The 25,254-nt window shown below is 38.1% G+C and overlaps 1 protein-coding gene across 1 annotated transcript in view; it reads right to left on the bottom strand.

Annotated features, from left to right (window-relative positions):
• IQCB1 (IQ motif containing B1) overlaps positions 1–25,254 on the bottom strand; it is a 73,794-nt gene that overhangs the window by 43,844 nt on the left and 4,696 nt on the right. The window contains exons 3-5 of the mRNA XM_050781844.1: positions 23,687–23,798; positions 23,296–23,458; positions 20,936–21,065 (exon numbers count right to left, since the gene is read on the bottom strand). Of these exons, the coding sequence (XP_050637801.1) occupies positions 20,936–21,065; positions 23,296–23,458; positions 23,687–23,786 (393 nt within the window). The 5' untranslated portion in view covers positions 23,787–23,798. The remainder of the gene's footprint in view (positions 1–20,935; positions 21,066–23,295; positions 23,459–23,686; positions 23,799–25,254) is intronic.

The following is a 25,254-nucleotide window of genomic DNA, read 5'->3' as shown; positions in this document are numbered from 1 at the left end:
GGACAGTTATGACACATAGTAAATGTTCAATCAACATTTAGTCAACAAATAAATGACAATTTTTTTCTGGCTCTTCCTTTCTGGAAAGTAGGGTGATAAATTATTATAAATTAGAGTGCCACAAGGAGAAATAAGAAGCATAGATTCCATTTACAATTTTGTCATTTATTGGCCATGTAACTTTGGTGGAACATTGGATAAAGGTCACTAATCTTACCCGTGTCCTGAATGTTTGTACTATAGCACAAAAGTAATGATGAGACCAGCAAAAATATTATGACTGCCATGATTATTCTTTATAATAATGAAAGTATTTTCTTCCTAATATTCTAGCACAGAGCTACATAGGTATTTAGTAAACTGACATGTGCTGACTTGAATATAACAACGGAAAAAAAAAACCCGTAAGAAACGTCACATTAGGGCAAGAATCCTTTTATCCTTTTAGTTCAGGAAACTACCTTTGCCAGAGTTTTACTTAAAGATACATCAAAAAGGGCATGGTAATTCTCATTGTTGTCAATCCCAAAGGATAGTGTTGTACTCTTAGACTTCCTACTTTCCTTAAAATGCACATTAGATAATGTGCAAATTCATGGTTCCTAAGACAAGTTAACACAATTAACCTTTAAATCAAAATTGTCACATACACATATACAAAACCACTTTGTATTTTAGGCCAGAACGTGTATGTCCCACCATGTGATCTACTAACTACATACTATCTAATTAAAACAGAAATCTGATTGAAAAGCTCCGAGGTAAATAGACTAATAAATTAATTCAAGTTTTTGTCACATCTTTTTTATGTCCCTGTTTTAATTTTGCCCTGTGGTTAAGTGGCCCTACTTTTTCTGTAGCCAATTAATTCTTTGATACCATTAAAGAATCTTTTATGTCAATAAAAATACAATAATAAAGGACAGAAAAATATTATGAAAAGTATTAAGGACTCTATAAATGAAAATAATTAACCGAATAAGTATATTTATAATGAAAGCAATATACAAATATATAACATATTAATATATAATTTTAATAATATATAAGGAAAAAGCATCATTAATGCTCTTAAATAGGAATATTAAATAAAGGTGCTTTGAAGAAAAGATAAAGCTTACATAATGATCTGAGCTATTAATGGGACAGAAATTATTTTACAAATGAGGAAAATGACATACAGTGAAATCCAGTGATTTGCTATTGAACCTAGAGTTAGTTTGTGGCACAGCCAGCAAAAGAAATCAAATCTAACACAATTCTATAGTTCATGTGGCTTCAACCGACCTGAATTAAACTAAATCTAGCAAATATTTATTTAGTGCTAACGTCCCACAAAATGCCAGTGGAGATTTCAGAAATGGAATTTGTAACCTATTACATGGAACGCATATGCTCTACCACTGAGTTAAATTATCTGCCAGGGGGATCTGGCAAGATGGTTGAAGAGGAACAGCTCTGGTCTGCAGCTCTCAGCAAGACCAATGCAGAAGGCAGTGATTTCTGCATTTCCAACTGAGGTACCCAGTTCCTCTCACTGGGACTGGTTAGACAACGGGTGCAGCCCACAGAGGGCAAGCAGAAGCAGAGTGGGGCATTGCCTCACCCAGGAAGTGCAAGGGGCCGGAGACCTCCCTCCCCTAGCCAAGGGAAGCCAGGTGGGACTGTGCTATCCAGCCCAGATACTACGTTTTTCTCATGGTTTTTGCAACCCACAGACCAGGAGATTCCCTATGTGCCTAAACCACCAGGGCCCTGGGTTTCAAGCACAAAACTGGTCAGCTCTTTGGGCAGACACCGAGCTAGTGGCAGGAGTTCCTTTTCATACCTCAGTGGTGGCTCATTCCTCAGCAAGACAAACCTCAGCAAGACAAACTGTTCACTCCCCTGGAAAGGGGTCTGAAGCCAAGGAGCCAAGTGGTCTTGTTCAGCAGGTCCCACTCCCACGGAGTCCAGCAAGCTAAGAACCACTGGCTTGAAATTCTTGCTCCCAGCACAGCAGTCTGAAGTCGACCAACCTGGGACAATTGAGCTTGGTGATGGGAAGGGCATCCACCATTACTGAGGCTTGAGTAGGCAGTTTTCCCCTCACAGTGTTAAGGAAGCCACTGGTAAGTTTGGACTGGGTGGAACACAGCTGCCTTGTTGTGGCCAGACTGCCTCTCTAGATTCCTCCTCACTGGGCAAGTCATCCCTGAGACAAAGGCAGCAGCCCAAGTAAGATGCTTATATATAAAACTCCCACATCTCCCTAGGACAGAGCACCTGGGGACAGGGGAGGCTGTGGGTGCAGTTTCAGCAGACTTAAATGTTCCTGCCTGCCAGCTCTGAAGAGAGTGGCACATCTCCCAGGGCAGTGCTAGAGCTCTGCTAAGGAACAGACTGCCTCCTCAAGTGGGTCCTTGACCCCGTGCCTCCAGACTGGGAGACACCTCCATATAGGAGAGCTCTGGCAGGCATCAGGCGGGTGCTACTCTGAGATGAAGCTTCCAGAGGAAGGAGCTGAGAGTAATATTTGCTGTTCTGCAGCCTCTGCTGCTGATACCCAGATGAACAGCGTCTGGAGTGGACCTCCAGCAAACTCCAGCAGACCTGCAGAAGAGGGACCTGTCTGTTAGAAGGAAAACTAACAAACAGAAAGCAGTAACATTAACATCAACTAAAAGGACACCCACAAAAAATCCCCATCCAAAGGTCATCAGCATCAAAGATCAAAGGTAGATAAATCCATGGAGATGAGGAAAAACCAGCACAAAAAGGCTGAAAATTCCAAAAACCACAACGCCTCTTCTCCACCAAATGATCGAAATTCTTCCCCAGCAAGGGCACGAAACTGGACCAAGAATGAGTTTGATGAATTAACTGAAGTAGGCTTCAGAAGATGGGTAATAACAAACTCCTCTGAGCTAAAGGAGCATGTTCTAACCCAATGTAAGGAAGCTAAGAACCTTGAAAAGAGGTTAGACGAGTTGCTAACTAGAATAACCAGTTTAGAGGAGAACATAAATGACGTGATGGAGTTGAAAAACACAGTACGAGAGCTTCATGAAGCATACCCAAGAATCAATAGCCAAATTGATCAAGCAGAAGGAAGGATATAAGAGATTGAAGATCAACTTAACGAAATAAAGTGTGAAGACAAGATTAGAGAAAGAAGAATGAAAAGAAATGAACAAAGCCTCCAAGAAATATGGAACTATGTGAAAAGACCAAATGTATGATTGCTTGGTGTACCTGAAGGTGATGGGGAGAATAGAACCAAGTTGGAAAACACTTCAGGGTATTATCCAGGAGAACATCCCCAACCTAGCAAGACAAGCCAACATTCAAATTCAGGAAATACAGAGAACACCACTAAGATACTCCTCAAGAAGAGCAACCCCAACACACATAATTGTCAGATTCTCCAAGGTTGAAATGTAAAAAAAATCTTAGGGGCAGCCAGAGAGAAACGTCAGGTTATCTACAAAGGGAAGCCCATCAGACTAACAGCGGATCTCTCTGCAGAAATCCTACAAGCCAAAAGAGAGTGGGGGCTAATATTCTACATTCTTAAAGAAAAGAATTTTCAATCCAGAATTTCATATCCAGCCAAACTAAGCTTCATAAGTGAAGGAGAAATAAAATCCTTTATAGACAAGGAAATGCTGACGGATTGTGTCACCACCAGGCCTGCCTTACAAGAGTCCTGAAGGAAGCACTAAACATGGAAATGAAAAACTGGTACCAGCCACTACAAAAGCATACCAAAATAGAAAGCCCAATGACACTATGAAGAAACTGCATCAACTAACGTGCAAAATAACCATCTAGCATCATAATGACAGGATCAAATTCACACATAACAATATTAAACTTAAAGGTAAATGGTCTACATGCCCCAATTAAAAGACACAGACTGGCAAACTGGATAAAGAATCAAGACCCATCTGTGTGCCGTATTCAGGAGACCCATCTCACATGATAGGACACACACAGGCTCAAAATAAAGGGATGGAGGAATATTTACCAAGCAAATGGAAAGCCAAAAAAAGCAGGGGTTGCAATCCTAGTCTCTGATAAAACAGACTTTAAACCAACAAAGGTCAAAAAAGACAAAGAAGGGCATTATGCAATGATAAAGGGATCAATGCAACAAAAAGAGCTAACTATCCTAAATATATATGCACCCAATACAGGAGCACCCAGATTCATAAAGCAAGTTCTCAGAGACCTATGAAGAGACTTAGACTCCCACACAATAATAGTGACAGACTTTTACACCCTACTGTCAGTATTAGACAGATCAATGAGACAAAAAATTAACAAGGATATTCAGGACTTGAACTCATGTCTGGACCAAGCAGACCTAATAGACATCTACAGAACTCTCCACCCCAAATCAATAGAATATATATTCTTGTCAGCATCACATCGCACTTATTCTAAAATCGACCACGTAATTGGAAGTAAAACACTCCTCAGCAAATGCAAAAGAACAGAAATCATAACAGTCTCTGTCCACAGTGCAATCAAATTAGAACTAAGTATTAATAAACTCACTCAAAATCTCACAACTACATGGAAACTGCATGTAGTTTCCTGAATGACCACTGGGTAAATAACAAAAGGCAGAAATAAATAAGTTATTTGAAACCAATGAGAACAAAGATACAACATATCAGAATCTCTGGGACTCAGCTACAGCAGTGTGTAGAGGGAAATTTATAGCACTAAATGCCCACAGGAGAAAGTGGGAAAGATCTAAAATTGACCCCCTAACGTCACAATTAAGAGAACTAGAGAAGTAAGAGCAAACAAATTCAAAAGCTAGCAGAAGACAAGAAATAACTAAGATTAGAGCAGAACTGAAGGAGATAGAGACATGAAAAACCCTTCAAAAAATCAATGAATCCAGGAGCTGGTTTTCTGAAAAGATTAACAAAATAGACCACTAGCCAGACTAATAAAAAGGAAAGGCAAGAAGAATCAGATACACACAATAAAAAATGATAAAGGGGACATCACCTTTGATCCCACAGAAATACAAACTAACATCAGAGAACACTATAAACACCTCTACACAAATAAACTAGAAAATCTAGAAGAAATGGACAAATTCCTGGACACATACACCCTCCCAAGACTAAATAAGGAAGAAACTGAATCCCTGAATAGATCAATAACAAGTTCTGAAATTGAGGCAGTAATTAATAGCCTATCAACCAAAAAAAGTCCAGGACCAGACGGATTTATAGCCGAATTGTACCAGAGGTACAAAGAGGAGTTGGTACCATTCCTTTTGAAACTATTCCAAACAATAGAAAAAGAGGGACTCCTCCCTAACTCATTTTATGAGGGCAGCATCATCTTGATACCAAAACCTGGCACAGACACAACAAAAAAAGAAAATTTCAGGCCAGTATCTCTCATGAACATCGATGCAAAAATCCTCAATAAAATACTGGTAGACCGAATCCAGTAGCACATCAAAAAACTTATCAGCCACGATTAAGCTGGCTTCATCACTTGATGGAAGAATGGTTTAACACATGTAAATCAATAAAAGTAATCCATTACATAAACAGAACCAATGACAAAAATCACGTGATTATCTCAATAGAAGCAAAAAAGGCCTTCGATAAAATTCAACACCCCTTCATGCTAAAAACTCTTAATGAACTAGTTATCGATGGAACATATCTCAAAATAATAATTATTTATGAGAAACCCACAGCCAATATCATACTGAATGGGCAAAAACTGGAAACATTCCCTTTGAAAACAGGCACAAGACAAGGATGCCCTCTCTCTTCACCCCTATTCAACACAGTATTGGAAGTTCTGGCCAGGGCAATCAGGCAAGAGAAAGAAAGTGTATTTGAATAGGAAGAGGGAAAGTCAAATTGTCTCTGCTTGCAGATGACATGACTGTATATTTAGAAAACCCCATCATCTCAGCCCAAAACCTCCTTAAGCTGATAAGCAACTTCAGCAAAGTCTCCAGATACAAAATCAATGTGCAAAAATCACAAGCATTCCTATATACCAATCATAGACAAACACAGAGACAAATCATAAGTAAACTCCCATTCACAATTGCTACAAACAGAATAAAATACCTAGGAATACAACTTACAAGGGACGTGAAAGACCTCTTCAAGGAGAACTACAAAATGCTGCTCAAGGAAATAAGAGAGGAAACAAACAAATGGAAAAAATTCCATGCTTATGGACAGAAAGAATCAGTATCGTGAAGATGGCCATACTGCCCAAAGTAATTTACAGATTCAATGCTATTTCCATCAAACTACCATTGACTTTCTTCACAGATTTAGAAAAAACTACTTTAAATTTCATACGGAATCAAAAAAAAAAAAAGAGCCCATATAGCGAAGACAATCCTAACCAAAAAGAACAAAGCTGGAGGCATCATGCTGCCTGACTTCGAACTATACTACAAGGCTATAATAACCAAAACATCACAGTACTGGTACCAAAACACATATGTAAACCAATGGAACAGAACAGAGGCCTCAGAAATAATACCACACATCTGCAGCCATCTGATCTTTGACAAACCTGACAAAAACAAGAAATGGGGAATGGATTCCCTATTTAATAAATGGTACTGAGAAAATTGGCTAGCCATAAGTAGAAAGCTGAAACTGGATCCTTTCCTTACTCCTCATACAAAAATTAACTCAAGATGGATTAAAGACTTAAACATAAGACATAAAACCATAAAAACCCTAGAAGAAAACCTAGGTAATACCATTCAGGACATAGGCATGGGCAAAGATTTCATGGCTAAAACACAAAAAGCAATGGCAACAAAAGCCAAAATAGACAAATGGGATCTAATTAAACTAAAGAGCTTCTGCACAGCAAAAGAAACTATCATCAGAGTGAACAGGCAGCCTACAGAATAGGAGAAAATGTTTGCAATCTACCCATCTGACGAAGGTCGAAAATCAAGAATCTAAAAGGAACTTAAACAAATTTACAAGAAAAAAAAATCAAAAAGTGGGTGAAGGATATGAATAGACACTACTCAAAAGAAGACATTTATGAGGCCAACAAACATATGAGAAAAAGCTCATCATCACTGGTCATTACAGAAATGCAAATCAAAACCACAATGAGATACCATCTCACTCCAGTTAGAGTGGCAATCATTAAAAAGTCAGGAAACAACAGATGCTGGAGAGGATGCAGAGAAATAGGAATGCTTTTACACTGTTGGTGGGAATGTAAGTTCAACCATTGTGGAAGACAGTGTGGCAATTCCTTAAGGATCTAGAATCAGAAATACCATTTGACCCAGCAATTCCATTACTGGGTATATACCCAAAGGATTATAAATCATTCTACTATAAAGACACATGCACACGTATGTTTATTGCAGCACTATTTACAATAGCAGTCTTGGAACCAACCCAAATGCCCATCAATGATAGCTTGGACAAACAAATGTGGCATACATACATCATGGAATACTATGCAGCCATAAAAAAGAATGAGTTCATGTCCTTTGCAGGGACATGGATGAAGCTGGAAACCATCATTCTCAGCAAACTAACACAGGAACAGAAAACCAAACACCGCATGTTCTCACTCTTAAGTGGGAGTTGAACAATGAGAACACATGGACACAGGGAGGGGAACATCACATATTGGGGTCTGTCGGGGGTGGGGAGCAAGGGGAGGGATAGCATTAGGACAAATACCTAATGCATGCAGGGCTTAAAACCTAGATGATGAGTTGATGGGTGCAGCAAACCACCATGGCACATGTATACCCATGTAACAAACCTGGGCATCCAGCACATATATCCCGTAACTTAAAGTATAATAAAAAAAAGGAAAGAAAAGAAAAAAAATTCTCTACCAACAGTATTTCTTATACTCAAACCAGCTTGTTGTCTGTACTATTATACCTCTTATTTGATTTCATTCTTCTAATTAAAAAAAAAAGTTCTTAAACTAAAAATACATCTATTTTAGGCTTTCTATTAGGAATGGCTAAGACTTTTTCTACTCTATTAGCCTGGGAATACCTTAAATGTAAGACTGTGTCTATTCTTTATATACCCAAAGCACCTTAAATAGAACTTAATATATCATGGTGATCATTATGGACTGTTTGTGTCCCCGAAAACTCGTATGTTTAAACCCTAACCTCTAATGTGATGGTAGGGACTTTTGAGGTTTGGACTGGGTCATGAGGGTGGTGTCTTCATGATGGGATTAGTGCCCTTATAAGAAAGAAAGAAGGAAATGACAAGAAAGAGACAAGAGAGCTGCCTCTCCCTCGCCACACAAACACAAAGAGGAGGTCATGTGAACACACAAGAGAGTCGCTGTCTGCAAGCCAGGAAGTGGGCCCCATGAGGAAGTGAATCTGTTGGCTTCTTGATCTTGGACTTCTTAGTCTCCAGAACGATAGAAATAAATGTCTTTAAGTCACCGAGTCTACAGTATTTTGTTACAGCAGCCTGAACAGAGTAAGTCGAGTGACTGAGTTATTACTATCTCTGTCCATAATTGACAAAAGTTGTGAATCTGTTCAAACTTTGATATAGTAGTAGGCCCAAATGTACATATAGCTAAGAACTCTTCTAAGGTAAAGGGGTTTCAGCCTTGTAGACTTATCACTTCTTATAAATTCTAAGATGAACCTCTGCTGTCATTATACTTAAGAAAATTGCTAGCACACGAGAGGTAAAAAGTTTTCATATTAATATAATGTATTCATTAATGCCAAGTTCCACTCTCCTCATTAGTTATTTCTGGATTCCCACTTGCGGGTACCTGGTGAGGAAATATCATTTTTAAAAAATCAACTGACAGAGAGCTTGGAGCAAAATAATCCTACTACATTCCCTATGTAGAGCTAAGAAAAGCAGTGTCTCATATTACACCTTTTATATTCTTACAATTTTTTTCTTAATATTTCATTTGACCCTCTTTTTTCCCAAAGTCATAGTGAGTCAAGACGCTTATCCCTTAGTTCTTCTAGCTTACTGCAATTATTTAAAATAGTCTATTCTTTCGCTCTCTCCAGCATACTTTTATGTCTCCACACACACACACAAAAAAAAACCTGGGGCGGTGGCGCCCAAGATGGCCAAATAGGAACAGCTCCAGCCTCCAGCTCCCAGCGTGAGCAACATAGAAGACAGGTGATTTCTGCATTTTCAACTGAGGTACCGGGTTCATCTCACTGGGGTGTGTTGGGCAGTTGATGCTGCTCTGCAGGTGCAGCCTGACCAGCGAGAGCTGAAGCAGGTGAGGCTCAAGGGGGAAGAGAATTGCTTTTCCTAGCCAAGGGAAATTGAGACACACAACACCTGGAAAATCGGGTAACTCCCACCCTAATACTGCGCTTTACCAAGGGTCTTAGCAAATGGCACATCAGGAGATTATATCCCACACCTGGCCCGGAGGGTCCCATGCCCACGGAGCCTCCCTCATTGCTAGCACAGGAGTCGGAGATCTAACTGCAAGGCGGCAGCGAGGCTGAGGGAGGGGCGCCTGCCATTGCAGAGGCTTAAGTAGATAAACAAAGCTGCCAGGAAGCTCGAATTGCGTGGAGCCCACTGCAGCTCAAGGAGGCCTGCCTGTCTCTGTGGACTCCACCTCTGGGGACAGGGCATAGCTAAACAAAAAGCAGAAGAAACCTCTGCAGATGTAAAAGGTCCCTGTCTGACAGCTTTGAAGAGAGCAGTGGTTCTCCCAGCACGGAGGTTGAGATCTGAGAATGGACAGACTGCCTGCTCAAGTGGGTTCCTGACCCCTGAGTAGCCTAACTGGGAGACATCCCCAACTAGGTGCAGACCGACACATCACACCTCACATGGCTGGGTCCACCATGAGACGAAGCTTCCAGAGCAAGAATCAGACAGCAACACTTGCTGTGCAGCAATATTCTATCTTCTGCAGCCTCCGCTGCTGACACCCAGGCAAACAGGGTCTGGAGTGGACCTCAAGCAAACTCCAACAGACCTGCACCTGAGGGTACTGATTGTTAGAAGGAAAACTAACAAACAGAAAGGACACCCACACCAAAACCCCATCAGTATGTCACCATCATCAAAGACCAGAGGCAGATAAAACCACAAAGATGGGGAAAAAGCAGTGCAGAAAAGCTGGAAATTCAAAAAATCAGAGCGCATCTCCCCCTCCAAGGGAATGCAGCTCATCGCCAGCAATGGAACAAAGATGGACAGAGAATGACTTTGATGAGTTGAGAGAAGAAGGCTTCAGTCGATCAAACTTCTCAGAGCTAAAGGAGGAACTATGTAACCAGTGCAAAGAAACTAAAAACCTTGAAAAAAGAATGGAAGAATGGATAACTAGAATAATCAATGCAGAGGAGACCTTAAAAGAACTGATAGAGATGAAAACCATGACATGAGAAATATGTGACAAATGCACAAGCTTCAGTAACTGACTTGATCAACTGGAAGAAAGATTATCAGTGACTGAAGATCAAATGAATGAAATGAAGTGAGAAGAGAAATGTAGAGAAAAAAGAGTAAAAAGAAATGAACAAAGCCTCCAAGAAATGTGGGATTACGTGAAAAGACCAAATCTACATCTGATTGGTGTGCCTGAAAGTGACGGGGAAAATGGAACCAAGTTGGAAAACACTCTGCAGGATAACATCCAGGAGAACTTCCCCAAACTAGTAACGCAGGCCAACATTCAAATTCAGGAAATACAGAGAACGCCACAAAGATACTCCTCGAGAAGAGCAACTCCAAGACACATAATTGTCAGATTCACCAAAGTTGAAAGGAAGGAAAAAATGTTAAGGGCAGCCAGAGAAAAAGGTCAGGTTACCCACAAAGTGAAGCCCATCAGACTAACAGCAGATCTCTTGGCAGAAACTTTACAAGCCAGAAGAGAGTGGGGGCCAATATTCAACACTCTTAAAGAAAAGAATTTTCAACCCAGAATTTCATATCCAGCCAAACTAAGTTTCAGAAGTGAAGGAGAAATAAAATCCTTTACAGACAAGCAAATGCTTAGAGATTTTGTCACTACCAGGCCTGCCCTACAAGAGATCCTGAAGGAAGCACTAAACATGGAAAGGAACAACCGGTACCAGCCATTGCAAAAACATATCAAAATATAAAGTCCATCGATTCTAGGAAGAAACTGCATCAACTAATGAGCAAAATAACCAGCTAATATCATAATGACAGGATCAAGTTCACACATAACAATATTAACCTTAAATATAAATGGACTAAATGGTCCAATTAAAAGACACAGACTGGCAAATTGGAAAAGAGTCAAGACCCATCAGTTTGCTGTATTCAGGAGACCCATCTCACATGCAGAGACACACATAGGCTCAAAATAAAGAGATGGAGGAAGATCTACCAAGCAAATGGAAAACAAAAAAAAGCAAGGGTTGCAATCCTAGTCTCTGATAAAACAGACTTTAAACCATCAAAAATCAAAAGAGACAAAGAAGGCCATTACATAATGGTAACGGAATCAATTCATCAGGAAGAGCTAACTAAACTAAATATATATGCACCCAATACAGGAGCACCCAGATTCATAAAGCAAGTCCTTAGAGACTTACAAAGAGACTCAGACTGTCATACAATAATATTGGGAGACTTTAACACCCCACTGTCAACATTAGACAGATCAATGACACAGAAAGTTAACAACGATATCCAGGAATGGAACTCAACTCTGCACCAAGCAGACCTAATAGACATCTACAGAACTCTCCACCTCAAATCAACAGACTATACATTCTTCTCAGCACCACATCACACTTATTCCAAAATTGACCACATAGTTGGAAGTAAAGCAATCCTCAGCAAATGTACAAGAACAGAAATTATCACAAACTGTCTCTCAGACCACAGTGCAATCAAACTAGAACTCAGGACTAAGAAACTCAATCAAAACCACTCAACTACATGGAAACTGAACAACCTGCTCCTGAATGACTACTGGGTACATAACGAAATGAAGGCAGAAATAAAGATGCTCTTTGAAACCAATGAGAACAAAGAGACAACATACCAGAATCTCTGGGACACATTTAAAGCAGTGTGTGGAGGGAAATTTATAGCACTAAATGCCCCCAAAAGAAAGCAGGAAAGATCTAAAATTGACACCCTAACATCACAATTAAAAGAACTAGAGAAGCAAGAGCAAACACATTCAAAACCTAGCAGAAGGCAAGAAATAACTAAGATCAGAGCAGAACTGAAGGAGATAGAGACACAAAAACCCTTCAAAAAATCAATGAATCCAGGAGCTGGTTTTTTGAAAAGATCAACAAAATTGATAGACCACTAGCAAGACTAATAAAGAAGGAAGAGAGAAGAATCAAATAGACGCAATAAAAAATGATAAAGGAGATATCACCACGGACCCCACAGAAATACAAATTACCATCAGAGAATACTATAAACACCTCTATGCAAATAAACTAGAAAACCTAGAAGAAACAGATAATTTCCTGGACACTTACACTCTCCCAAGACTAAACCAGGAAGAAGTTGAATCCCTGAATAGACCAACAGCAGGCTCTGAAATTGAGGCAATAATTAATAGCCTACCAACCAAAAAAAGTCCAGGATCAGATGGATTCACAGCTGAATTCTACCAGAGGTACAAGGAGGAGCTGGTACCATTCCTTCTAAAAGTATTCCAATCAATAGAGAAAGAGGGAATCCTCCCTAACTCATTTTATGAGGCCAACATCATCCTGATACCAAAGCCTGACAGAGACACAACAAAAAAAAAGAGAATTTTAGACCAATATCCCTGATGAACATCAATGCAAAAATCCTCAATAAAATACTGGAAAACCGAATCCAGCAGCACATCAAAAAGCTTATCCACCATGATCAAGTGGGCTCCATCCCTGGGATGCAAGGCTGGTTCAACATACACAAATCAATAAACGTAATCCAGCATATAAACAGAACCAAAGACAAAAACCACATGATTATCTCAATAGATGCAGAAAAAGCCTTTGACAAAATTCAACAGCCCTTCATGCTGAAAACTCTCAATAAATTCAGTATTGATGGAACATATCTCAAAATAACAAGAGCTATTTATGACAAACCCACAGCCAATATCATACTGAATGGGCAAAAACTGGAAGCATTCCCTTTGAAAACTGGCACAAGACAGGGATGCTTTCTCTCACCACTCCTATTCAACACAGTGTTGGAAGTTCTGGCTAGGGCAATCAGGCAAGAGAAAGAAATAAAGGGTATTCAGTTAGGAAAGGAAGAAGTCAATTGTCCCTGTTTGCAGATGACATGATTGTATATTTCGAAAACCCCATTGTCTCAGCCCAAAATCTCCTTAAGCTGATAAGCAACTTCAGCAAAGTCTCAGGATACAAAATCAATGTGCAAAAATCACAAGCATTCTTATACACCAGTAACAGACAAACAGAGAGCCTAATCATGAATGAACATCCATTCACAATTGCTTCAAAGGGAATAAAATACCTAGGAATCCAACTTACAAGGGATGTAAAGGACCTCTTCAAGGAGAACTACAAACCACTGCTTAGTGAAATAAAAGAGGACACAAACAAATGGAAGAACATACCATGCTCATGGATAGGAAGAATCAATATTGTGAAAATGGCCATACTGCCCAAGGTAATTTACAGATTCAATGCCATCCCTATCAAGCTACCAACGAGTTTCTTCACAGAATTGGAAAAAACTGCTTTAAAGTTCATATGGAACCAAACAAGACCCCGCATTGCCAAGACAATCCTAAGCCAAAAGAACAAAGCTGGAGGCATCACGCTACCTGACTTCAAACTATACTACAAGGCTACAGTAACCAAAACAGCATGGTACTGGTACCAAAACAGAGATATAGACCAGTGGAACAGAACAGAGGCCTCAGAAATAATACCACATATCTGCAGCCATCTGATCTTTGACAAACCTGACAAAAACAAGAAATGGGGAAAGGATTCCCTATTTAATAAATGGTGCCGGGAAAATTGGCTAGTCATAAGTAGAAAGCTGAAACTGGATCCTTTCCTTACTCCTTATACGAAAATTAATTCAAGATGGATTAGAGACTTAAATGTTAGACCTAAAACCATGAAAGCCCTAGAAGAAAACCTAGGTAATACCATTGAGGACATAGGCATGGGCAAGGACTTCATGTCTAAAATACCAAAAGCAATGGCAACAAAAGCCAAAATTGACAAATGGGATCTAATTAAACTAAAGAGCTTCTGCACAGCAAAAGAAACTACTACCAGTGTGAACAGGCAACCTACAGAATGGGAGAAAATTTTTGCAATCTACTCATCTGACAAAGGGCTAATATCCAGAACCTACAAAGAATTCAAACAAATTTACAAGAAAAAAGCAAACAACCCCATCAAAAAGTGGGCAAAGGATATGAACAGACACTTCTCAAAAGAAGACCTTCATACAGCCAACAGACACATGAAAAAATGCTCATCATCACTGGCCATTAGAGAAATGCAAATCAAAACCACAATGAGATACCATCTTACACCAGTTAGAATAGCAATCATTAAAAAATCAGGAAACAACAGGTGCTGGAGAGGATGTGGAGAAATAGGAACACTTTTGCACTGTTGGTGGGACTCTAAACTAGTTCAACCATTGTGGAAAACAGTGTGGCGATTCCTCCAGGATCTAGAACTAGAAATACTGTTTCACCCAGCCATCCCATTACTGGGTATATACCCAAAGGATTATAAATCATGCTGCTATAAAGACACATGCACACTTATGTTTATTGTGGCACTATTCACAATAGCAAAGACTTGGAATCAACCCAAATGTCCATCAGTGACAGACTGGATTAAGAAAATGTGGCACATATACACCATGGAATACTATGCAGTCATAAAAAGGATGAGTTTGTGTCCTTTGTAGGGACATGGATGCAGCTGGAAACCATCTTCTCAGCAAACTATTGCAAGAACGGAAAACCAAACACTGCATGTTCTCACTGATAGTTGGGAATTGAACAATGAGATCACTTGGATACAGGAAGGGGAACATCACACACCAGGGCCTATTGTGGGGAAGGGACAGGGGGGAGGGATAGCATTAGGAGATACACCTAATGTAAATGACGAGTTAATGGGTACAGTACACTAACATGGCACATATATACATATGTAACAAACCTGCACGTTGTGCACATGTACCCTAGAACTTAAAGTATAATAATTTTAAAAAAATTAAAAAAAAAAAAAGAAAACGTGGTACCAATATACCATGGAATGCTATGCAGCCATTAAAAAGAACAGGATCATGTCTTTTGCAGGAACTTGGATGCAGTTGGAGGCTATTATCCTCAGCAAATTAACACAGGAGGAGAAAAACAAATACTGCATGTTATCACTTTTAAGTGAGAGCTAAATGATAAGAACTTACGAACACAAAGAAGGAAACAACAGACACTGGGGTCTACTTTAGCGGGGAGGGTGAAAGGAAGGAGAGGAACAGAAAAGATAACTATTGGGTACTGGGTTTAATACATGGGTAATGAAATAATACGTGCAACAAACTCCCACAACATGCGTTTACCTATGTAACAAACCTTCACATATACCCCCAAACCTAAAATAAAAGTTAAAAAAATGAAAAAAAAAAGTTAATGAAAATTAAAAAAACAAAGAACTCAAAACTGAGAATATTTTTAAAAATAGAATAAAATGTAATAGACAAAAAAAGTGTCTTCACTGTTGTAGAATCAAGTTCAAACTCTTTTTCTGTTTTTTCCTTTTTTTTTTTTTTAAGAGAGAAGATCTTGCTCTGTTGCCAAAGCTGGGGTGCAGTGACATGACTATAGCTCACTGCAGCCATGAGCTTCTGGGCTCAAGCAATCCTCCTGCCCTAGGCTCCTGAGTAGCTAGGAAGACAGGTATGTGCCACCACACTTGGCTAGGTCCTTCTGTGTTGCCCAGGTTGGTCTTGAACTCCTGGGGTCAAGTGATCCTGTAATCTCAGCCTCCCAAAGTGCTGGGATTATACAGGCGTGAGCCACCTGGCATCTGGCTTTCAATCTTTCTGAATGAGAACACTCTAACTCTAGTAGGTATCTACTCTGGGACTCAAAGATGCCATACTTATTCCTCTTTTCTGGTCTTGTCCATTTCCCTTGCCTGTAATGCCCTCATATTTCCAAATCTCACCCATGCTTTAGAGATAGAGAGACCAGGTACCATTGGCCCCACAAAGCTTTTTCGAGTCACTCTTGTTCACATTGGTTGTCCCCTGCTCTTCTTCTTTATAGAACTTACTTTCCTGTTAGTTATGGGCCAGAAAATATTTTAGGCATTACAGTCTCTAGAAACTACTGAACTCTAGGGCTATAGTGAAAGTCGTCATGGATAATATAAACAAATAGGTATAGCTGTGTTCTAATACAATTTAATTTAAAAAAATAAGCTGGATTTAGCCAACAGGCCATAGTTTGTTGACCCATGCTTTGCTGACCAAATGTATAAACTCGGGAAAAAATATAAAAAGCAATTGTTTGAAGGTTTTAGATAGCAAGCAAAGGCACACAGACATGACCCTGAAATAAAATGCACTGACTGAAATCAAAATTTATCTTGTGTGCTTGTCAAACACTATTCTGGGTGTTTCTGTAAGGGTATTTTTAGATGAGTTTAACATTTATTTATTTTATTTATTTATTTATTTATTTATTTATTTTTTTTGAGACAGAGTCTCGCTCTGTCACCTAGGCTGGAGTGCAGTGGCCGGATCTCAGCTCACTACAAGCTCTGCCTCCCAGGTTTACGCCATTCTCCTGCCTCAGCCTCCCAAATAGCTGGGACTACAGGCGCCCGCCACCTCGCCTGGCTAGTTTTTTGTATTTTTAGTAGAGACGGGGTTTCACCATGTTAGCCAGGCTGGTCTCGATCTCCTGACCTCGTGATCCGCCCGTCTCGGCCTCCCAAAGTGCTGGGATTACAGGCTTGAGCCACCGTGCCCGGCCGAGTTTAACATTTAAATTTTTAGTCTGAGTAAAGCAGATTGCTTTCCTTAATGTGGGTGGGCCTCATACAATCAGTTGAAGGCTTGAGTAGAATAAAAGATTGAACCTCTCCTACATAAAGGGAAATTCCTCTTGCCTGACTGCCTTTGAGTTGGGACATCATTTTTTCCTGACTTTAGAGTCAAACTGAAACACTGCTTCTTCATGGATCTTGAGCCTGCTGGCATTTGGATTGGCACTACGCTATCAGTTCTCCAGATTCTAAGGCCTTTAAACTCAGACTAGGTCATCAGCTCTCCTGGGTCTCCAGCTTACCAAACTGCAAATCTCAGGACTTGTTAGCCTCCATAATTGCCAATTCCTTATAATCAAGCACTTTCTCTTTCTTTCTCTCTCTCCATATACCTTCTATTGGTTCTGTTTTTCTGGAGAAACCCGACTAATATGCCTGGCTTTTCCCAGTGTGTGTTTATTAACACAGTGAAAAGAGTTCAAATAAGAAGTTGCAGCAATTACCAGCAATTTCATCATTTGCCTAGTGCTGGGTATACAGAGTTTGGAGTCTAGGTTCTTCCAGGTCAGATGGTCTGGGTTAACAAGGTGGGCTTTTCATTTAAACCACAGAAGGATCCCACCTTAGGTATAAGGACTGTGAACCAGGACTAAGGGCAATACTCTAACAGCAAAACTGAAATAAACCTCTCCATAGAAAGGCTAAAACCAAAACTCCACAGGAACAATTGACCTGCCAGAATTTAATTGCTCTCAAGTCTTCAGAGGAAGATATGAATTTCTATAATGTGTCATTCACGGTGTCCACTATAAAACAAAAAATTAATAGACGTGAAGAAGCAGAAAAATTTGACCCAGTATTAAGAGAAAAAACAGGTATTAAAAGACTCTCAAATGATCCAGGTATTGGATTTATAAACAATAACTTAAAACTAACTATAATAAGTATGGTAAACAATCTATAAGAGAAGCAAATAAAAATCATAGAACAATACAATGTATGAAATGAAAAATTCACTAGGTAGGATTATTAGCACATTAGACACTGCAGAAGATAGGGTCAATGTACTTGAAAACGGACCAATAGAAATTATCGAAACTGAAGTAAACAACAACAACAAAATGATGAAGACAGCCTCAATAACCAGAAATCCCAGAGGGAAGGTAGAGAGAATAGGACAGAAAAAGTATTTGAAAAAATATTAGCTGAAAATTTTCTTAATATGAATACAATAACTCAGATACATGAAGCTCAGGACCTCCAAGCAAGATAGACATCAGGAAATCTACAATAAGGTTAATCAAAGTAAAATTGCAGAAAATAAAACAAAATAAACCAAACAAAGAGAATATCTTAAAGAAGCCAAAGATAAAAATATGCAATATGTATAGGAGAATGACAACAAGAATGAAGGCTGAATTTACATCAGAAACAAAAGATGCCAAAGACAATGGAAAAAAAATCTTTAAAGTGCAAAAAGGGGGAAAAATTGATGAAGTAGAATTATACTCATGCAACAGAAATATTCCTCAAAAGTGAAGGCATCATGAAGACATTTTCAGATAACCAAAAAGCTGAGAGATTTCATTACCAGCGGAATTGCACTGTTCCACTGTGCAAAAGATATGCTAAAGGAGGCTGTCAGGCTTAAAGGAAATGATACCAAATGAAAATTCAGATCTGTTTAAAGGAATAAAGACAACCAGACATAGTAGATATAAAAAATCATTTTTCTTTCATTTCTTTAAATTATTGAAAAGTCAATACACTATTTAAAGTAAAAAATAACACATGGTGGATTTTATAATATATGTAAAAGTAAAATATATGACAAAATAGTACAAAAGATGGAAAGTGGGAACAAACTTTTTAAAAATAGCATAATGGTAGAATTAAACCCAACCATACCACAACTTAGATTAAATGCAAGTAAATGATACCATTTAAAACAACAGCTTGTCAGACTAGACGAAAAAGCAAGACCTGACAATATGCTATTTAAAATAGACTCACTTTAAGTATAAGACGGAGATTAAAAAGGATTGAGAAATGATGTACAATAGTCTCCTCCTTATCCATGGAAGACATGTTCCAAGACCCCCAGTGGATGCCTGAAAGTGTGGATAGTACTGAACCCTATATATACTTTTTTTTTTTAATCCGAAAACTGAGACCGGTTACTAAGTGACCAACCAGCAGGTAGCCTATACAGTGCTGATACGCTGGTCATAGGGTGCTTCACATCCCGGGAAGAACACTATGAGATTTCATCATGCTATGCAGAGCACCACGCCATTTAAAATTTAACTGTTTATTTATGGAATCCTCCATTTAATATTTTTGAACCACTATTGGCCATAGGTAACTGAAACCATGAAAGGTTACAGAAAGTGTATCACGTAAACACTAATTATAAGAAAACTGGAGTGGCAATATTCGTAATAATAAACAAAGTAGACTTCAAGATAAGGTGTATTACCAGAGATAAAGAAGATCATTTCATGTGACCTGAGTCCATGAGTAAGGTTATGATAATAGATTTCATTCATCCAGAAGATATAATATTCCTAAATGTGTATGTATCTAATCACAGAGTTTTGTAATACATGAAGCAAAACCGTATGGAACTAAAGACAAAATTAGACAAATCCACAATCATTGTTGGAAATTTTAGTACCCTTGTTCACTAAAAAGTAGAAATGCAGACAAGAAAAAAAAAAGAGAATTTAGAAGACTTCAACAATTCTACTAACCAAATTGACCTAATTAATATTTATAGAACATTACACACAACTGCAGAGTTCACATTTGGGTATACAAGTAATCCTAGCTTTTGCATGGCACCATATTAAATAAAACCTGTGCATATTAAAACCTTTGCATGGTTCTGATATGAACAAGTTTCAGTTAAGATGGAACTGTGCAAAGCAAAGTTTTCTTTCTCTTTTTTTTTTTTTTTTTCAGATGGAGTTTTGCTCTCGTTGCCCAAGGGGAGTGCAATGGCACAATCTTGGCTCACTGCAACCTCTGCCTCCTGGGTTCAAGTGATCCTCCTGCCTCAGCCTCCCAAGTAGCTGGGATTATAGTTATGTGCCACCATGCCCGGCTAATTTTGTATTTTTAGTAGAGCCAGGGTTTCTCCATGTGGGTCAGGCTGGTCTCAAACTCCCGACCTTAGTAGATCTGCCCACCTTGGCCTCCCAAACTGCTGGGATTACAGGCGTGAGCCACCACGCCCGGCCCACAAAAGTTTATTTTAACAGAATATTCACAAAGATAAAACATATGGGGAGGGCCATAAAACAAGTCTGAAAAAATTCCAAAGGATTGAAATGGTATAGAGAATGTTATATGGCCAAAACATAATTAAATTAGAAATTGATAACAATAAAGTATCTAGTAGATCTTCAAATATTTGGAAATTAAGCAATACACTTCTAAATCCCTGGATCAAAAAAACAGCATATGTATAGCATCTAGCATAATGCAGTCAAGAAATACTTGAAAAGACCCCTACGTTTGGGTTGAATATTTTGATTGGAGAAGATATGAGAGATCAAATAGGAAGTTCACCTTTATTCTTCACTACTGGAGCTACTCAGAAAAGCCCTAGCCCTAGAGAACATACTTTCCTCTACTGTTAATTTAAGTAAAAAGTATGTTTAGAAAGATGTTATGGAAATAACTGTGTATGGGTGCTGCCCAACAAGTAAAGTAGCAAGGCGGATCCTTCAAAAAATCAAACGGCATGCTTCATTAAAAATTTTTCAAACACAGAGATGATTTTTGGAAGGTTGTAACTTTAAAAATGTTTAAATCCACTACTTTAATTGTTCTTTCAGCCAAATATTGCACATTTGAAAAATAACAGAACAGCTTCTCAAGAATTAAACTGATTTAGCTACAAAACACGGAATAAACACATACCTTAGCTGCATTGATAAAACATGTTTGTAATTGTCTACCCAAAAATAGAAAATTTTCTGCAGCTGATGGAAGCAATTCATTGTAAAATTCCTCTGCATCTTCTCCTGGCTCCAAGCCCACACAGCAATGGCTGAAATAAGAGCACAAGTTTGTGTTAATTAGAAGTTTACATAGAATGCTCAAGCTTCTAGAGACACTGTGCCTTATTGAGAATTTTTAGTATGCTTCTTTTATTGCCAAGCCAATAAAGAATTTTTGTCGAAAAATTAACAACTTCCTAGAAAAGTAAACAGTGGTATGGACCATGCAGATACTTAGGTCTGGGATTTATATATCCTAAAAACCTACACATCAGCTCATTCAGGAAATAAAAGACACATGGCTCACAATAAAGAGAAGCTAAGTTTTTGGTGAATTGGTTATGATCATTCTCAAAGCTATAGGATACCTTGAGAGTTTAATTTATGAAAGGCATTTTTGTTAACTAATACATTTTAGACTTCCAATAGCTGAAAAATGCCCAGGTAGGATTTGTTTGCAAGGGATACATAAGCAAACCAAACACTAATTTCATACCAATTTTACCTTCCAATATATCTACTTTTTGCAAAATATTCACTTGCATATTCCTTATATCAGAAGGACAAACAGCAAAACCTAACTCTAGTAGGAACACTTTACAATATACATTAGAGGAGAGAAAGTCACTTAACATGTCAGAAATCTCAATAATAAAAGGTTTTTCTGTAAACTAACATTCAAAAGACCTCAAACTCAAGAATGGTCTCTATGTGTGTTCTCTAATGAACAAAAACTGCTGTTTGAGTCTTTTCAACAAAATGCATGGACACTAATAAGCAATAACAACTATGTATTGAGCATGTTAAAAATCTAAGTAATCAATGGCAGACTGGATAAAGAAAACGGTATATTTCTTTGGGGTGGTACATATACACCATGGAATACTATGCAGCCATAAAAAAGAACAACATCATGTCCTTTGCAGCAACATGGATGGAGCTGAAGGCCATTAACCTAAGTGAACTAACACAGAAATAGAAAGCCAAACACTGCATATTCTCACTTATAAGTGAGAACAAACACTGAGTATGCAATTTACTTATAAAACAAACCTCCACATGTACCCCTGAACCTAAAATAAAAGTTAAAAATAAAAACTAAGTGGCTAACATTTACATGTATCATTTTTGTTTGTTTGTTTATTTGCACCTGGGTTCCTAAAGTTAATGGGCTAATGCTTACATGTATCAGCTTTTCTTTTCTCTTTGGTTCCTAAAGTTAATTACTTAAGAGTATCTATTTTGACTGAAAGGCTTAACAAATGAAATTATGTTTGTGCATTCACAAACATGTGAATTTCTTAAGTCTTGAATTCTACCCATGAGCCTGGCTTAATTAATATCATCATAAACTAGCATATCTAATCAAACAAAAACATAAGTCTTTATTTACTTAAGAAAATCAATCTTGAAAATTAAAGTATGAAAAAGAACATTATATACATTTTTTTAACTATTCTTTGTAACTGTATACTTTAAATTTGGCCTTTACCAAGTAACACAGTAGGATTAAGCGGCTTAGAAATCTAGCATCCAAGACATACCCTTCCAGTGGGAATAGTTTACTAAACCCAAATGGCTTATTTAGGAAAAACAAAAAAAGAAGGCTAGGATCCAGTTAGTAAATACATCATTTCAGTTACTTAATCAGGAAGTAGTTTAGGCACTAAGAACATCTGGTTTATTTTACTACCTCCTTTTAAAAAATGTTTATTTCTCTTCTATTGATTTCTAGCATGGCAGTAGATCAGGAAATTCTACTTCTAAATTTTATTGACAGTATTTGGGTTGCTTAATGAAATATACAGTTGATAGCTAAATTGATGTAGTGAAATGAATGTTTCTTTATCGGTTCTCCTATAGTACTTGCTTGCATACTTTCATTTTAGCACTGATTTCATTCTGCTTTGTATCATATACTTACATGACTGTCACCCAATCTCTATTTTAAGTTTCTCAGGTACAGAGCCAGTGCCTTAATTTCTTCACTTCTTTAAAAATTCCTTAGTCAATAAAGAGTATATTAGGCACTTGGAATTCAGTGGTGAGAAAAAAAATGATCACCATCTTCATTAAGCTTGTGGAGGAAAATTTTAGACAGTCAAACAATCTGAAGTAAAATTATGAATAACAACATATAATATGAAGGAAAAGTACAACCAAAACCTACAACAGGAGGTTGCCAATGTTTGTTAGGCAGATAAATAAAAAGCAAACGTTGAAAATCAGAATCAACTACTACATCCCTCAAGAACAAGCTGACTTACTGCTTCATTTTACCTTAATATCTGTGTAAGCTGGGAAATTGTAGTCCAACCACCCTGGATTCGAGAACAATCTTGACTGAGGACCAAGAGGCAATATTGAATGAGATCATAACAATATATATCTTGTTTGATTTTCTTCAACTCTGAGCTTCCTAAAGGTGTGATGTTTATTATTTCTAAGGCAAAAGGAAATAAGATATACTTAATTTTGCTTAATACACCCAGGAGCTATTTGTATTTTTATATGTTGAATAATCACTAAAAATATATTAGAAGGAAAAATTACTGTTCTATTATAGTGTTAAGATTTCTCTGAACAAATTTAAAAGAAATGTTAAAATTGTACCAATGATGGAACCGTTTTTCACTTAAAATGATATCTAATCACAAAAAGATTTTCTTACCTTTTAACTTCAACAGTATAACAGGGACATTCTGCTCAGGGCTTTTTGCAACTTCAGCAGCTATAGATAAGATCCTTGGGTCTGTACCTGTTGGCTTCATTTCTCATATTACCTATATTTTAACAGAACAAGAGAATAAAGGTCAAAAAGCTGTAAAATGTTCACTACCTAAATAATGTTTGAAATATAATTTCAATATAAATAAAAACAGCTTTTCTTGCCTTGTTTGAGAAGCAGAATATAGATTTTTTCATTTCTTCCTTATAGAAAACTGGTTTTTCTAACCAGTGTAAAAGAGCTCAAGATTCCTATACCTCACATGTAACAGCTATAGCAGGTATTGTTTATTGTGCACTCACTAACAGGAACTGTGATAGGAGCTTCACATTCTCTGTCTAATCTGCACAATAATTCTAGGATAGGAATTAACTTCCTTTAATTGTGCAAGAAAAACTGCAAAAAAGAGCTAACATGACAGGCCTAAGACTACTATCCTTTCAAAGGTGTGCTTACAAGGTTGGCCCTTGACTAGCATCTAGAACTTGGATTTCAGGAGGGTTTCTACCATTCTTTGATAAGAGTGGCTCCCTGTGCCTAAAACTGTTTATAAAAAATAATGTGGTTCATGCTGAATACCTGCTTTCCTTCCAGGAGTCTTAGAATTCTGGTATATGCCAGCCAAGAGTACCTATATAAAGGGTGCCTATGTGGCCATCCTCCAATAAAAATTCTGATCACTGAGTGTCTAGTTGAGCTTCCCTGGTAGACAACGCTTCAAACATGTTGTCACAGCTGGCTGCTGGAGGAATTAAGCATATCCTATGTAACTCCACTGGGAGAGAACTCAGAAGCTTGTACCTGATTTCCTCTGGATTTCACCCAATATGCTTTTTCCCTTTGCTGATTTTGCTTTATTTCCCTTCACTGTAATAAATCATAGCTGTAAGTACACTATATTCTGAGTCCTGTGAGCCCTCCTAGTGAAGCACTGACCTTCAACACACTAATGCTCAGAAATGTTACATAAATATAAGATAATCAGTGATTGCTTCTAAATAGTATAGTGAATAAGGCCAAGTGCAGTGGCTCACGCCTGTAATCCCAGCACTTTGGGAGGCCAAGGCGGGTGAATCACTTGCAGTCAGGAATTCAAGACCAGCCTGGCCAACACAGTGAAACCCCATCTCTATTAAGAATACAAAAATCAGGTGGGCATGGTGGTGCGTGCCTGTAATCCCAGTTACTCGGGAGGCTGAGGCAGGATAGTTTGAACCCAGGAGGCAGAGGATGCAGTGACTGGAGATCACATCACTGCACTCCAGCCTGAGCGACATAGTTAGACTCTGTCTCAAAATAATAATAATAATAAATAAATAAATAGTATATTGAATAAAATCAATTCTCCTAACATTAAAAAACAAGGTCCACATCCTAACTGTTGCTAAAACTTTCTCTATGTAAAAAAGTTTAAGGCAGGAGAATCACTTGAGAATAGGTGTTTGAGACTAGCCTGGTCAACAAAGCAAGACTCTGTCTCTAAAAAAAAAGTTTTAAAGCATTTGAAGCTC

The sequence above is a fragment of the Macaca thibetana genome, chromosome 2 (genome assembly GCF_024542745.1).
Source record: "Macaca thibetana thibetana isolate TM-01 chromosome 2, ASM2454274v1, whole genome shotgun sequence".
In the NCBI taxonomy this organism is placed as follows: Eukaryota; Metazoa; Chordata; class Mammalia; order Primates; family Cercopithecidae; genus Macaca; species Macaca thibetana.
Note: the sequence above shows the minus strand (reverse complement) of the source record. Positions and strands in the feature narration are given on the sequence as shown.